The 14,001-nt window shown below is 56.2% G+C and overlaps 1 protein-coding gene across 5 annotated transcripts in view; it reads left to right on the top strand.

Moving 5' to 3' along the window:
• LOC116946886 (arf-GAP with coiled-coil, ANK repeat and PH domain-containing protein 3-like) overlaps positions 1 to 14,001 on the top strand; it is an 85,356-nt gene that overhangs the window by 60,912 nt on the left and 10,443 nt on the right. For 2 of the 5 annotated variants that reach the window (XM_032962127.2, XM_076070251.1), the window contains 10 exons: positions 280 to 494; positions 849 to 918; positions 1,812 to 1,906; positions 2,497 to 2,975; positions 6,567 to 6,674; positions 7,643 to 7,699; positions 8,689 to 8,799; positions 9,916 to 10,394; positions 12,778 to 12,887; positions 13,826 to 13,936. In XM_032962127.2, coding sequence (XP_032818018.2) covers positions 280 to 494; positions 849 to 918; positions 1,812 to 1,906; positions 2,497 to 2,975; positions 6,567 to 6,674; positions 7,643 to 7,699; positions 8,689 to 8,799; positions 9,916 to 10,394; positions 12,778 to 12,887; positions 13,826 to 13,936 — 1,835 coding nt within the window. The remainder of the gene's footprint in view (positions 1 to 279; positions 495 to 848; positions 919 to 1,811; positions 1,907 to 2,496; positions 2,976 to 6,566; positions 6,675 to 7,642; positions 7,700 to 8,688; positions 8,800 to 9,915; positions 10,395 to 12,777; positions 12,888 to 13,825; positions 13,937 to 14,001) is intronic. The other 3 variants (XM_032962129.2, XM_032962131.2, XM_032962130.2) reach the window with 3 other exon arrangements.

Genomic DNA, 14,001 nt, shown 5'->3' with positions numbered 1-14,001 from the left:
CCACAAAAGTCTGCTCAGGTTATACGGGGGATCTTTGTCTTTTGGGTGAGGGGGGAGCGGTAGTGTAGTGGTTAGCGAGCTGCCCCACAAACCCAGCGAACCCGGTTCGATTCCCGCTCACAGCCAACACCAGTGACGATTATCTGAACCGGTCCTGGGCCTCCCCTAGGTCGACTCAGCCTCAAAATGAGTACCCGGTGCGGTGTGTAAACATTGCCGCTAGTGACGACACTAAGTGCGTCGTCACCACGGTTCGTCACACGTGCGCGTACGTCGCAGCGCCTGGAGCGGAACGCGTCGCCCTCCACGGGAAGCCTGGACTCGGCGTCGGACGCCCGTGACCGCGGGGCGCGAGGCTGCAGCGACAACGTGCTGGCGCGCGTGCAGGCCATCCGTGGCAACGAGCGCTGCTGCGACTGCGGGCAGCCCGACCCACGCTGGGCCAGCATTAACCTGGGCATCGCCCTCTGCATCGAGTGCTCTGGGATTCACAGGTCAGAGGGCACGGGGGAGGGGGGGCGGTCACGAGAGAGAGAGAGACAGAGGGAGAGAGTGAGAGAGATGGGGAGTGGTGGTTAACGCATTGCGCTCCGAATTCAAAGACCCGAGTTTGATTCCCGCTCACGGTCAACGATTGTCTGAACCAGGTTCGGGGCCTCCCCTAGGTCGACTCAGCCTTAGGTTAGTACCATCAGCTTTGGGGAGACAAAGGTGGCCGGGCGTGGTGCTAACAACCCACCCCCTTGTGTGCCTTGCCGGTCTTAATAAGTTTTCACTAACAGCACTTGCACAACAGTTTGCATGACTACACGGGGAATATTTGTCTTTTTGTGTTTGAATGTTTGCAGGAGCCTTGGAGTTCACTGCTCTAAAGTTCGATCCCTAACCCTGGACTCGTGGGAACCAGAGCTTCTGAAGGTCTGAGCTCCCATTCATTCACTCATTCATTCACTCATCTTGTAATAATTTGCTCATTGGTCTTCAAGAATCAGTTAATTCACTCGTCTATCCGTTCATTCACTCGTTCATTAATTTGTCCCTAAATTAATTCACTCATATCTACATGAATTCACTAACTTTTTCTCCATTCATTCATCATTCATCTCCTTCGCACGTTTTTGAATGCATCTGTTCATTAATTAGTCCTGCCAGTTCTTCATTTACCTTCCCATTCACCCGCACACTCACCGATTGGTCTCTCTCCATTCTTCCACCGGATCATCTGTCTGAACGTTCACTTATTAACATAATTTGCCCATCCTCTCGGCCAGCCCTTAGTCGTGTGCAGTAGTCTATTTATTCTCTGGCTGCCATGAGAGGGGAGTTTGGTCATCATCATGAAACTGTCCCCCCCTTTCCACGACCCCCACCAGGAAGAGGGGGTGCCTAAACAGGAAGGGGCGGGGCCTAAACGGTAAGAAGTGAGACTTAAAGGAAAGGGAAGCAGGGCATTAAAAGGAAAGGTGCGGATGGGAAGAGGTGGAGTCTACTCCGGAAGGGGCGAGGCCTAATCAGAAAGGGGTGGTGCTTGTGAACCCGGTGACCCAGATTAGATTCCCGCTCAAGGGCGACACCAGTGGCGATTGTCTGAATCGGTCCTGAGCCTCGCCTAGGTCAACTCGGCCTCAAATGAGTACAGTTCCTGGTGCGGTGTGTAAACATCGCCACTTGTGGTGCGGGTCATCCGCCCGCTCACAGGTGCGCCGTGCCCAGCCTTCACGGGTGCTGCTCGTTAACAGCACTTGCCCCGACGGTCCACTAAAGGCTACACGGCGGACCTTTGTCTTTGTGCTTGTGTGTGTGCGTCACAGCTGATGTGTGAGCTCGGGAACCACGTGATCAACGACATCTACGAGGCGAGCGCGGACGACGTCGGCGGCAAGAAGCCAACTCCGTCGAGCTCACGGTGACGCCGCTAGGAGTCGCCGCGCTTTAGCCCTGACGATCGGCTGCTGCGCGATGTCGCTCGGCGCCTGCATTAACCGCCCAATGGCGGTCCCGCCGTCTCGATGCGGTCGTCAGAGACTTTCTCTCTGGCTCGCCGCCGCGACGGACGCCCGTGCGCGCCGCGTGATGATGTCATTCGCTCGACTGCGTTGCGTGGTGGCGAGGAGATGTTGCGGCGCAGGTTTGGCGCCATGTTGTTACGTGGCCTAACAAAAACATCTATTATTCGTAAAATCATCGCCTCCGATGTTATTTGCCATCACAATCCTTGCTCGCATCCCAGGCCACCCTTTTTCCAATTGCTATTCCAATCCTGGTCTCTTGAGTTCTCACCTAGTTACAGAATATCAACTTGAACTTGAACATCTGCTGTACCCAAGCCCATCAAGCTTAACTTTACAAACAGCTGCTGCCACCACCGACACCTGACTCCAAACTATCCGAACCCCTCGACCTCTCTAACCCCTTGATCGCTCTAACCCCTTGACCTCTCGACCTCTTCCCCCTCCCCTCCCCTGCCCCCTGCCCCCCCCCCCCACCCCCTCCCAGCCAGGAGAAGGAGATGTGGATTCGGGCCAAGTATGTCGACCGCAAGTTCCTGCGTCCATTCCCAGAGGCCGCTCGTCTCGCGCAGGAGTCCGGCGCCCTGTGGGCCCCTCGGCCCGTGGGCCCCGCGCTGCGCCCGGGCTCCTCCCGCGCTCCGAGCAGCACCGGTGGGATCAACGCCAACATCGGCGGCGGCGGTGGCCGCGGCGGAAACACCGGAATTGGCGGTGGCGGCGGCGGAGGAGGGGGCGGCACCATGGGATCCGGAGGCTCCAGGCGGAGCGGATCGGCGTCCGGCTCTCAGCGCGGCCTGCGAGTGTCGGGCGGCAGCGGCCGGAGGAGGCGGAGGAGGAGCAGCGGAGGAGGTGGTGGGGGGGCGTCGAACGGGCCGGGCCCTGCCGGGGTGCCGCCGGGAGGCGGCGGTGGGGGTGGCCGGAGGGAGACGGGCACCTCGCTGTCGTCGCCGAGACTCCATCCTGCCGGTACGGCACCGAGAGGTTGCCCGGGTGGCATGGGGAGGGTCGGGGTAGAGTTCATTTGTTTCATGTTAATAATAACGAAGGGATTATAATTATTTATGTACCCAGAAAAGACACACTGTAGCAGGGTCTTGCATTGGGATGTTTGGCCAACACCAATTACATTCATCATCGTCGTCATCACCGTGAAAAGTACGTAGGCTCCAAAGGCCCTTGTTGCGCCACCCAATGACCTTGCTGCACCGCTCGCCATCATTGCAAGGTGAGGAGGCTGGCGTCACAACAGATTTGACGAGACCATGAGCCCTCCAGTCTGAATAAGGATTCTGATTATAATTAATTTTTAATGTCTTGAGCGTCAAGCCTGCGTCGGGTTCATGAAGCCATCTGTGCGGACCTGTGAGTGTTATCTGCTCCTGCGTGTTGTTTCCACCAGGTACGATGATCTCGGCACAGCAGGACTCTCTAAGACAAACAAAATGGAGTCTTTAGACCCGATGAGACCTCACCAGAATAAATAACGAAATAAACGAGAGCGAAAGCTTTATTATTGTCATCATTACCAAGGCAGACGGACGGATTATTGTCATCATTACCAAGGCAGACGGACGGATGTGTGGAATCCCTCCCCATAGAGGCGGACCCATCACTGTTAACCACACCACCTTATTCTGCCCCATGCTGACCTTATAACCCTTTCCCGTTCTGATGACGTCTGCAAGTTGCAGGGTGGGTGTCTCGTTCACCGCAGCTCAGCGCTAGTTTTATTTAGTAGTGCCTTTGTTTTTAAAGATGTCGTTACTCACCACGACCGCCACACTTTACAATACCTGGTGCCAAACTGTGCCACACGCCCTCCCGCATGGCCTGGTGGGAGCCTCGATACCAATAAAGTTATTTTACTTTCGTTTTTCTTCCGGTTCCGTACACGTACGTCATCGGAACGGGAAGGGTTAAAGACACAAGCCGCAGGATTGCTGACCGTGGCCATGCAACCCAAACTATGTACGTACGAGAATAGACTAAAAACCTATTCTCATATTTTGGGGTACTGACAAAGGAGGTCCCATGATATGTACGTACGTTGAACTTCTTTGTCACTGTACGAGGTGTGGGAATCTATGGACCATATAGGAAAACCCCAGAATAAAAGTAATTTCATTTTAGTGTATGTCATCAGAACGGAATCGGAAGGAAATAGGTGCTCGCTATAACCGCACCTGCTCCAACAGTTGCGGGTGGGTGATGGTCGTGAGTGCTTGCGGTCCTGCCCGCACACACACACACAACGCACACACAACGCACACACACAATGCGGACACACAACCTACACCCAACGCACGCACACAATGTACACACACAACGCACACACCCGCACACACACACACTACACACACAACGCACACATACACAACACAAACCCAACGCACACACACAACGTGCACACACACAACATACACACACAACGTGCACACACACAACATACACACACAACGCACACACACAACACAAACACAACGCGCGCACAACACAGCCAGCGTAGCTGCAGCTGTCTTCACTGAACAAAATGTTTCCACAATTAGTCGAGGCCTCCTTGTTTGCGTGAGCTGCAGATATTTCCCCGATAAAATTTCAGCGCTCTGCTTTTATTGCCAGCCCCGTAAGCTGCGTGGGTGTATAGGAGATGTGGGGAGCGGTAGTGTAGCGGGTTAGCGCTGCGCTGCAAACCTCACGACCAACCGGGGTTCGATTCCCGCTCACTGCCAACACCAGTGACGATTGCCTGAAAAGGTCCTGAGCCTCTCCGAGGTCGACTCAGCCTCGAATGAGTACCCGGTGCGATGTGCAAACATCGCCACTGGGGAGACAAAGGCGGCCGGGCGTAGTGCTGGCCACCCACCCCTTCGTGTGTCTTGCCAGCCTTCGCAGGTGCTCGCTAACAACACTTGCCCCAACAGTCTGTCAAAGCTATGGGGGGGGGGGTCTTTGTATAGGAGGTACAGGCGCAACCCTGAAATTTCCATTCTCACGCCACTGCTGACGGAAGGGCCTCCGCTAACAGGGAGCTCCAGAGAGCCCCCCGACGAGGATATTTTTGGCCTAATCTTCCACGCTGACCAAATAATAGTAATTGCATTTTACAGAGCATCATTCATGCCAATTGCATCTCGCAATATCATGATAATTGGATTACTCTGCTGCTGGGTGGGACGCAGTGGTAGCAGTGACGGTCACAGTGGCGGCCGTGGTGGTGGCGGTGGTGGTGCCGATGGTGGTGGGGATGGCGGCGGTGGTGGTGGCCGTGGTGGTGGGGGCGGTGGTGGTCGATTTTGGTGGGGGCGGTTTTTAGACTCTCGTAGCCCTCGCCCACAACTGACGCACCGGGAGATGGAACCGAACCGGCAACCATTGGGTTAACAAGTCCAGTGTGCTGACCATTCCACCACACCACCGTCGCGTGGGTGTGTACTGTATAGTGCACGTGTTTACAAATGTATCTGTGTATATACGTGCATTGTACATAATTATGTGTTGTCGTTAAATTATCAAAGCTGCTTTGATCCATCGGCCAAAAGCCCTTTAGGCTCTTTCCTGCCCCCCTCTGCCTCCCCCCCCCCACATTACCCTTGCCCCCCCAATCCCGCACCCCAACTGGCCAATTGCAATGCTTTTCAAGATAATGGAACAGATCTCTGTTGCCAAAACTGTTGGGTTTGAAGTTGCTTCGCGCTCGATAAGAATTCCAATTAAAATACGAGAAAAGTGTGGGCCCTGTTTTTAATGTCTCTTCGCAAGAGTGGCACAGATATGTTGTGTTTCTTGGCTTACATTCCATTGTTTTTGGATGATTGTGCTTCTGCGATTGGGTCTCCAACCAACAGACGCTTGTCATGTGTGTGACCGTGATGCGTGGCTGTGTGTAAACAGCTGATCCTAATGTGTGTTCTTCACATCTTATTCTCTCTCCTCTCTGTCCCTCCCTTCATATACCACACTCACTCTCCTGCACCCTCCCCTGCACACCCTCCCCTACACACCCTCCCCTACACACCCTCCCCTACACACCCTCCCCTACACACCCTCCCCTACACACCCTCCCCTGCACCCTCCCCTACACACCCTCCCCTGCACACCCTCCCCTACACACCCTCCCCTACACACCCTCCCCTACACACCCTCCCCTACACACCCTCCCCTACACACCCTCCCCTGCACCCTCCCCTACACACCCTCCCCTACACACCCTCCCCTGCACCCTCCCCTACACACCCTCCCCTACACACCCTCCCCTGCACACCCTCCCCTACACACCCTCCCCTGCACCCTCCCCTACACACCCTCCCCTACACACCCTCCCCTACACACCCTCCCCTACACACCCTCCCCTGCACCCTCCCCTGCACCCTCCCCTACACACCCTCCCCTACACACCCTCCCCTGCACCCTCCCCTGCACCCTCCCCTACACACCCTCCCCTACACACCCTCCCCTACACACCCTCCCCTGCACCCTCCCCTACACACCCTCCCCTACACACCCTCCCCTACACACCCTCCCCTGCACCCTCCCCTGCACCCTCCCCCGGGCCCGCAGTAGCCGCGCTGGAGAAACAGTTCCGCAGGGACTCGCTGTTCTGCCCGGACGAACTCGACTCACTCTTCTCCTACTTCGACAACGCGGCCGCTGGAGGCGGGGCACGCAGTACGTGGGGGGCTGGGGAAGACAAAGGGGGTCGCGTCTCGGGCGCTTCTCTGTGTGTGGAGTTTGTTTGATTCCTCCCCAACCCCCCCCCCCCCCGCGTTCTGTATGGGTTTCCTCCGGGGTTGTCAGGTTGTCTCCCATATAGCCTCCCCGATAGTGGAGGTCCTTCCTGCCCGCAGTGGCTTGATGAGGATACATCGACGACAAAGACCGCAGTGCTGGTCAACAGACAGCCGAGTGCTGAGAAATGACCTGCAAAATGTCTCCATTGGGATTACACAGAGCCCAGATCCCCCCCCCCCCCGCCCCAACCCACACACTGTGAAAAGTTGGCAGGACCCTCCTGAAAAAGAGTCATGAGGCCCGGCGAGGCGTTCCTGCGTACACAAAGCGTAACAATGGTAATGATAATAATCATATTTTTTTTTTTAAAAAAGTACGTCTTAATGAAGATGCAGATCATTCGTTACTTTTTCACGGTGAGTGCATTTCAAACGGATACAAAAAAATCTGCGGAAGTGGGGGCAGCTCCAGGTCACTCTCGCCTGACCACCACCGGGGAGGCAGTCGTAGCTGCTCCCCCGGGGGGTGGGGGCGGGGGCTCCCGCGGATTTCTAAATCCAAACCTCCACAGCCGAGAAGCACGACTGCCCCACGTGACTCGCTAAGCATATTGCGTCTCTGGGCCAAATGAAGATTTTGGTCCTTGTGGCTCATGGGGGTCAGGACGTTTGGGTCTCCCCTAAATGACAACCGATCACGACCCAGTGACTGACGTGAATTCTAATGATGCTCTAGAAGGGGCTAGAAAGCCGTAGTTTGGCTCATGTGTTGTCAACCACCTTCCCTGCCTGCAGTGTCCTGTAACTGCCGCCACCTCCCAGTGCAGCTGCACCACCTGCGCACTCGGTAGCTGTTGCTATGCCACTGGAGATGACTGCGCGTCTGTGTTTGTGTGTCACACGCAGAGCCATCGCAGTCGCCCGTGTCACACCACGGGGAGGAGATAGAGGGACGTTCACATGGTAAATCACGGCGACACCTGCAGCACTCAACACAGCACAGAATCAGAATATTTATTTGTACTGGAGGAATCCGATGAGCTATGAAGCTCTTTTTCACAGAAGTTCAGAAGGGGCATTTCAGAATGTTACAAAAAATACGAAAACACAATAGGAGTGCAAAGTATAGGAAAGGTAAACAAATATACAAATAAAACTAAACTATTTCTTATCTGAACGGGTAAAGCCCACTTAGATTTTAGCTTATTTTTCAGACGCGACCCGGCCACAAATGATTGCTCAACGAGGTGGCTTATCGTTGCGTGGAAGTTTATAGTGGCAAAATAATCTAAATATTATCGTACACCACACCGTACATAGCACATGACAGAGTACACACGACATTGCACAACACAGCACACAATGCAGGCTACAACACATTTCCCGAAGACCCAACCGAGACACATGGCGATCCGACTACCCCCTCTGTCAGTCGCCAACTCTTACATAGCCCCTCCCACTATTCACTAGTCCCACCCACTTACTTGTAAGCCCCACCCACTACTCGGATAGCTCCGCCCACTAAGCAGTAGCCCCGTCCACTACTCGGCAGCCCCACCCACTACTCGCAAACTCCGCCCACTACTCGGTAGCCCCGCCCACTACTCACTAGCCCCGCTCACTATTTAGTAGCCCCACCCACTAACCAGATAGCTCCGCCCACTACTTTGGTAGCTCCTCCCTCGGCCTGCATCTTGAGTCAAGCGAGAAGCCAGCCAATGCCAAACAAGCCACTAAAACCCCGGCTTTCACGAAAAGCTTTGGGACACCAGGACAAAGTTTGTAAACCTCCGGGGACTGTCCCGGCCAACCCGGGACATTCAGTCGCCTTAACGTCGCATCACAGTACACGGCAGAGTACACAACAGTGCGCGACGCAGCACAACGACACGACAACGCACGAGAGTGGCGTTGGTGCGGCGGTCCGCAACGCAGTGCGTAACACGGCCCAGTGGTGTGTGTGGCGCGTGCTGCGGCAGCAGGGCTCAGCAGTGACAGTGGCCTGGGCGGCAGCTCCGACGGCAGCACCGACATCCTGGTGTTCGACTCCGTGCCTGAGCAGGGTGCGCCACGCAGCCGCACGGCCACCACCGGCGCACCGACCACCACCACCACCACCACCGCGACACAGCGGCGGCGGAGACGCGATAACGGCAGCACCGCAACGAGAACACAGACGGCAATAACGACAGCACCACAGTGACAACACAATGACAACGGCAACACGACACTAACACACTCGCGACAGCAACATCCACGATTCATGATAATGTCGAATTCGCGCCAGCATTATCGCTCAAGGCCCCTTTCACGAAGGAGGCCCGCTGTGTTTCAGCACCGGGGCGCCGAAGAGAAGCCATACCCTGGCTCGCCAAGAGAGCACGGTACAGCAAAGTGTGGACTAATCTCCATCTGTGCCTTCTGTAAGGGATAGAGTGTTTCCCCCTCGCTTCGAGTGGGGTTGTCTCCGAGTGCTCCCGTTCCAATGACAGCATCACTTGCAAATGGGATATTTCCGTGGTGCTTAATTCGAAATTTCGGAATCAAATTGTTGGAAATTCAGGAAGCCGAAATTGTACGGCAATGTCTTCGGCAAGGGCTGCATTTAAAAAATATATATTTGTCCTTAGACGCGCCATTTGAGATATTACCGAGCGTGACAGACGGACGGACAGATGTTCAAACACGAAAATAGAAACCTTTTGCAAAAATCAAGACTGAATTAACCTCACACAGTACTTGTGGTGAACATGCAAACAAAACATGCAAACAACACATGCTCCGATAATATATGATGCATTATCTTTGAAACGGATTGGTCTACACCAAAGACAGCCTTCTTTAAGGCCTAGTCTCACCAGTGTCTCACCCGTGTCACACCAGAGAACACCAAAAGGCGAATATGCATATATAACAGTTTTGATGATTGAGACATTTCAGCTTTTCCCTAGAGGGTGCCTCTCTAGAGCTTCCTATAGTCGAGGCCCCTTCCAGCACAGTGACACGAGCAAGAAATTGCAGGGCTGCGCCTCTACCTTTTAACAATCGACCATGAGGCCCCCTCCTCGTGGCACAACTTGTGCTCTGTACCGGGCTCCTATTGAAATATATTAAAAGTATACACACAAAAAAAACTATCGACCACTAAAGCACCGCCCGCCACCACCTCCCCACCTTAGCGAGCGAGTGCTCGGACGACTCGAGCCTGGAGGAAGAGGAGGCCGACGAGGAGGAGGTGGGCGGCTTCCGTCAGGACGGCGGCGAATCCTCCTCCGTCGCCTCGACCACGGGCATCGGCAACAAGGCGGGGGCCGCCGCCACGGCCACCGCGGCGGCGTCGTCTTCGTCGTCGGCCACCATGCTCCTCATGTCGGCCGCGATGCGCTCGCTGGCGCTGCGCGGGCCCCCCGTGGAGGCGACGCCCGCGTGGCTGCTGCGCCGCGCGGCGCTGGCTCGCTGCCTGCCCGTCATGGCCGAGGCGCTGGCCCACGGCGCCGACGTCAATCGGCCGAGCGAACTTGGGGAGCGCGACGACGACGACGACGAGGAGCGGGACGAGGGGGAGGAGGACGACGAGGAAGGGAACAACGGCGGAGGTGGACGGGGCGCCAGCGCAGACAACGAGGGACGGACGCCGCTCGTTTACGCCGTGTATGGGGTACGTGTGTGTGTGTGTGTGCGTGTGTGCGTGTGGAGCGATAGTGTAGCGGTTAGCGCGCTGCACTATGAACCTGGCGACCTGGGTTCGATTCTCGCTCACGGCCAACACCAGTGACAATTATGTTAACCGGTCCCGGGCCTCCCCTAGGTCGACTCAGCCTCAAATGAGTACCTGGTGCGGTGTGTAAACATCGCGACTAGGGAGACAAAGGCGGTCGGACGTGGTGCTGGCCACCCACCCCCTCGTGTACCGTTCCGGCCTTCATAGGTGCTCGCTAACAGCACTTGCCCCTACAGTCTGTTAAGGCTATATGGGGGATCTTTGTCTTTGCCCTAGAATGAATGAGCCAGCCGTGTGAGTTCGGGCTTGTGGCGCACACATCCACGTGTGAATCCAGCGCTGTGGTGGCAGCGATTGTAATTACACTGCAATATTTCATTTAAACTTGGAACAACAGTATTCACTCACTCGGGAAGAGAAAGACTCAGGCGTGAAGAAAGAGGAAGTCACGCGGTGAGCCGGATCCCAACGATTGCCCATAGAGGAACTTGGCTCATCGCTGAGCACATCGTTACATGTTTACCGGGTAACCTGCGCTGTTAGCGAGCACCTATTAAGGCTTGTGTAACGATGGCGTTGATGATGCTTGGTTAGTAGTCGTGGTGGTGGTGGTGGTGGTGACAAAGCGAATCGCCTTTGGCATCATCTCAACGGCACGTCGCAACACTTGCCCATAACAAATACTCATTTCAGGCCGAGTTGACGTGTGTGTGCGCGTGTGCGCGTGTGTGCGCGTGCACGCGTGCGTGTGTGTGCGTGCGTGTGTGCGTGTGTGCGTGCGTGTGTGTGTGTGTGCGTGTGTGCGTGTGTATGTGTGGGGTGCTGCGGTGGGTAACTCCGTGGGTTCGATCCTGACCCTGACGCCTGTTGTATACTTCGAGTTTGCGTGTCTCTCTTTCTGCCTGTGGTCACGTGGATTTTTCTCCGGGTCCTCTGCTATTTCCCTCCACATTTAGAATCAACGTGTGTTTAGAGTATTTGCCTGCTATACATTTCCACGTGATAAGCCACTTCGTTGATCTATAATTTGTGGCCAGTTCGCTTCTAGCTCAGTGGGCCTTACCTGGTAAAACAGAAAAATAGTTCGTATGTTCAACTTCTTTTGCACCGTACGTAGCCACCCGTGCTAATCGGAGGTGTGGAAGAAGGACAACAAACTAAAGACAAAACGCAGTTCTCAAGAAATGAGTTGTCAATCTAGATGATCACTTAAAACTGCATAGCTCCAGCGGCTTCCTAATATCGGAAGGAAGAGCATTCCAGACGGCCGCAGAAGCGCACCTGAAAGCGCCGCGCGATGCGGTCGCCGCCGTGTTTGTTCGATGGCCAGCAGCCAAAAGCCGCCGCCGCCGCTGCTGCTGCTGCTGCGAGGGCGACCGGAGTTCCCGTGACACATTATGCTCCTAGACGAGACGAGCAGTGAGCTATTGTGGTTCATGTGTGGCAAGCGCAAATACGTGCCGGCGTTAGCGGGCGTGGCGATGAGGTTGGTTGGTCGTGAGGAGATGGGGTGGGCATTGGCTGTACACAGGGGTACTGATACGGCACAATACGACAATATTGCACAGGCATAATTCAAGACAACACCAATAACGGCAACCACACACAGACAGGGTAAAGTCCAAGATAGCGGCGCAGGCCCGCAGTTGCTTCTTCGCGCCACCGCCGGCAGAAGGGCCTCCGCCGGAGGGAACTCTAGGGCGCCCCTCTAGAGGGTATTTTGCCTACTCTTCCACGCTGGGTCAGGCATCAAGGAAGAGGTGAGGAAACCCACACTTTACCCCACCCACTCGCGGCCTGCCGATCGACTAGCTGCGGTGGACACTGCTGGGTGGACAGAGGCGGCTGGTGGGGGGGAGATTGAAGAAACTTGCACCGTTGTGTCTACCACGGCTCCGGGAAAACAAACCGGTGCTCAGTCCAGCGTGCTAACCGTTACACCACGGCCACACGCCGTGCGCGTATCTCTGCACGTGCGTGTGCGCGTGTGTGGGCGGGGAGCGGCGGTGCAGTGGTTGGCGCGCTTCGCTACAAGCCCGGCGACCCGAGTTCCATTCACGCTCACGCCCAACATCAGTGGCCGATGCCATGTGAACGGCTTCTGGGCCTACCCCTAGATCGACTCAGCCTTAATTGAGTGCCTGGTGGTGCCACGTGTAAAAATCGCACAGCACCACAGATGGCCGGAGTGCGGTGCTGGCCGCACCCACGCTCCGGTGTGCCGTGACGGTCTTCGTTAAGCGCTTATGAACAGCACTTGCTCCGACAGACGTGCGCAGGCTACATAGGGGACCTTTGTCTTTGTGCGCATGTGATGCAGGGCTCGCTGGTGGCGTGCGAGTTCCTCCTGCAGAACGGAGCCGACGTGAACCTGCGGGACGCGCGGGATCGCAGCCCCCTGCACCACGCCACGCAGCTGGGCTACACCGGGTGAGCCCGCCGCACTCACCACACACACCGCATCCATCACACTCACCACATACACCCCACTCACCACGCCACTCAGCTGGGCTACACCGGGTGAGCCCACCGCACTCACCACACACCACATCCATCACACTCACCACATACACCCCACTCACCACGCCACTCAGCTGGGCTACACCGGGTGAGCTCACCGCACTCACCGCACTCACCACACACAACGCATCCATCACACTCACCACATACACCCCACTCACCACGCCACGCAGCTGGGCTACACCGGATGAGCCCACCTGCACTCACCACACAAACCGCATCCATCACACTCACCACATACACCACACACACCGCATCCATCACACTCACCACATACACCCCACTCACCATGCCAATCAGCTGGGCTACACCGGGTGAGCTCACCGCACTCACCGCACTCACCACACACACCGCATCCATCACACTCACCACATACAAAAACAACAACCGCCATTTACCACTAAGTGGTGGCGACATCACCCCAGTGCTTGTGCCAGGCTTTGTGCACGCTAAGGCCACGTGAAGTGTCTAACGCCCGCTTGCAGGAGGTCATGGGACAGACCCAGGTGCCATGGGTTCCCTGACCGATATGACTGGCTGATGCACCACCTGTGCCCCCTACTGTGCCAAATCAGCACATACACCCCACTCACCACACACACCGCATCCATCACACTCACCACATACACCCCACTCACCACACTCACCGAAAACACCACACTCACCACATACACTACACCCACCACGCCATACAGCTGCGGTACACCGGGTGAGCTCTCCACACTTACCATACGCACCACACAAGCCACGCCAAGCCCTCCCTGATCCCCCCTACCGCCCCCTGCCGCCCTGTGCCCCCTCCGCCCCCCCCCCCATGTGCCCTCCCCGTGTCCTCCTCCCACCCGCAGGCAGGTGTGCCTCTTCCTGAAGCGGGGAGCCAATCAGAACGCGGTGGACGAGGGCGGCATGGACCCACTCAGCATCGCAGTGCAGGCGGCCAACGCCGACATCGTCACGCTGTGAGACACAGGGAGGCGGGGAGACACGGGGGGACACGTGGGGACGCGGGGGGGGGGACACAGAG

This window comes from Petromyzon marinus, chromosome 28 (assembly GCF_048934315.1).
Source record: "Petromyzon marinus isolate PM22_M1 ecotype Great Lakes invasive population chromosome 28, UKy_Petmar_22M1.pri1.0, whole genome shotgun sequence".
NCBI lineage: Eukaryota > Metazoa > Chordata > Hyperoartia > Petromyzontiformes > Petromyzontidae > Petromyzon > Petromyzon marinus.
This window is presented reverse-complemented; position numbering and strand designations above follow the sequence as displayed.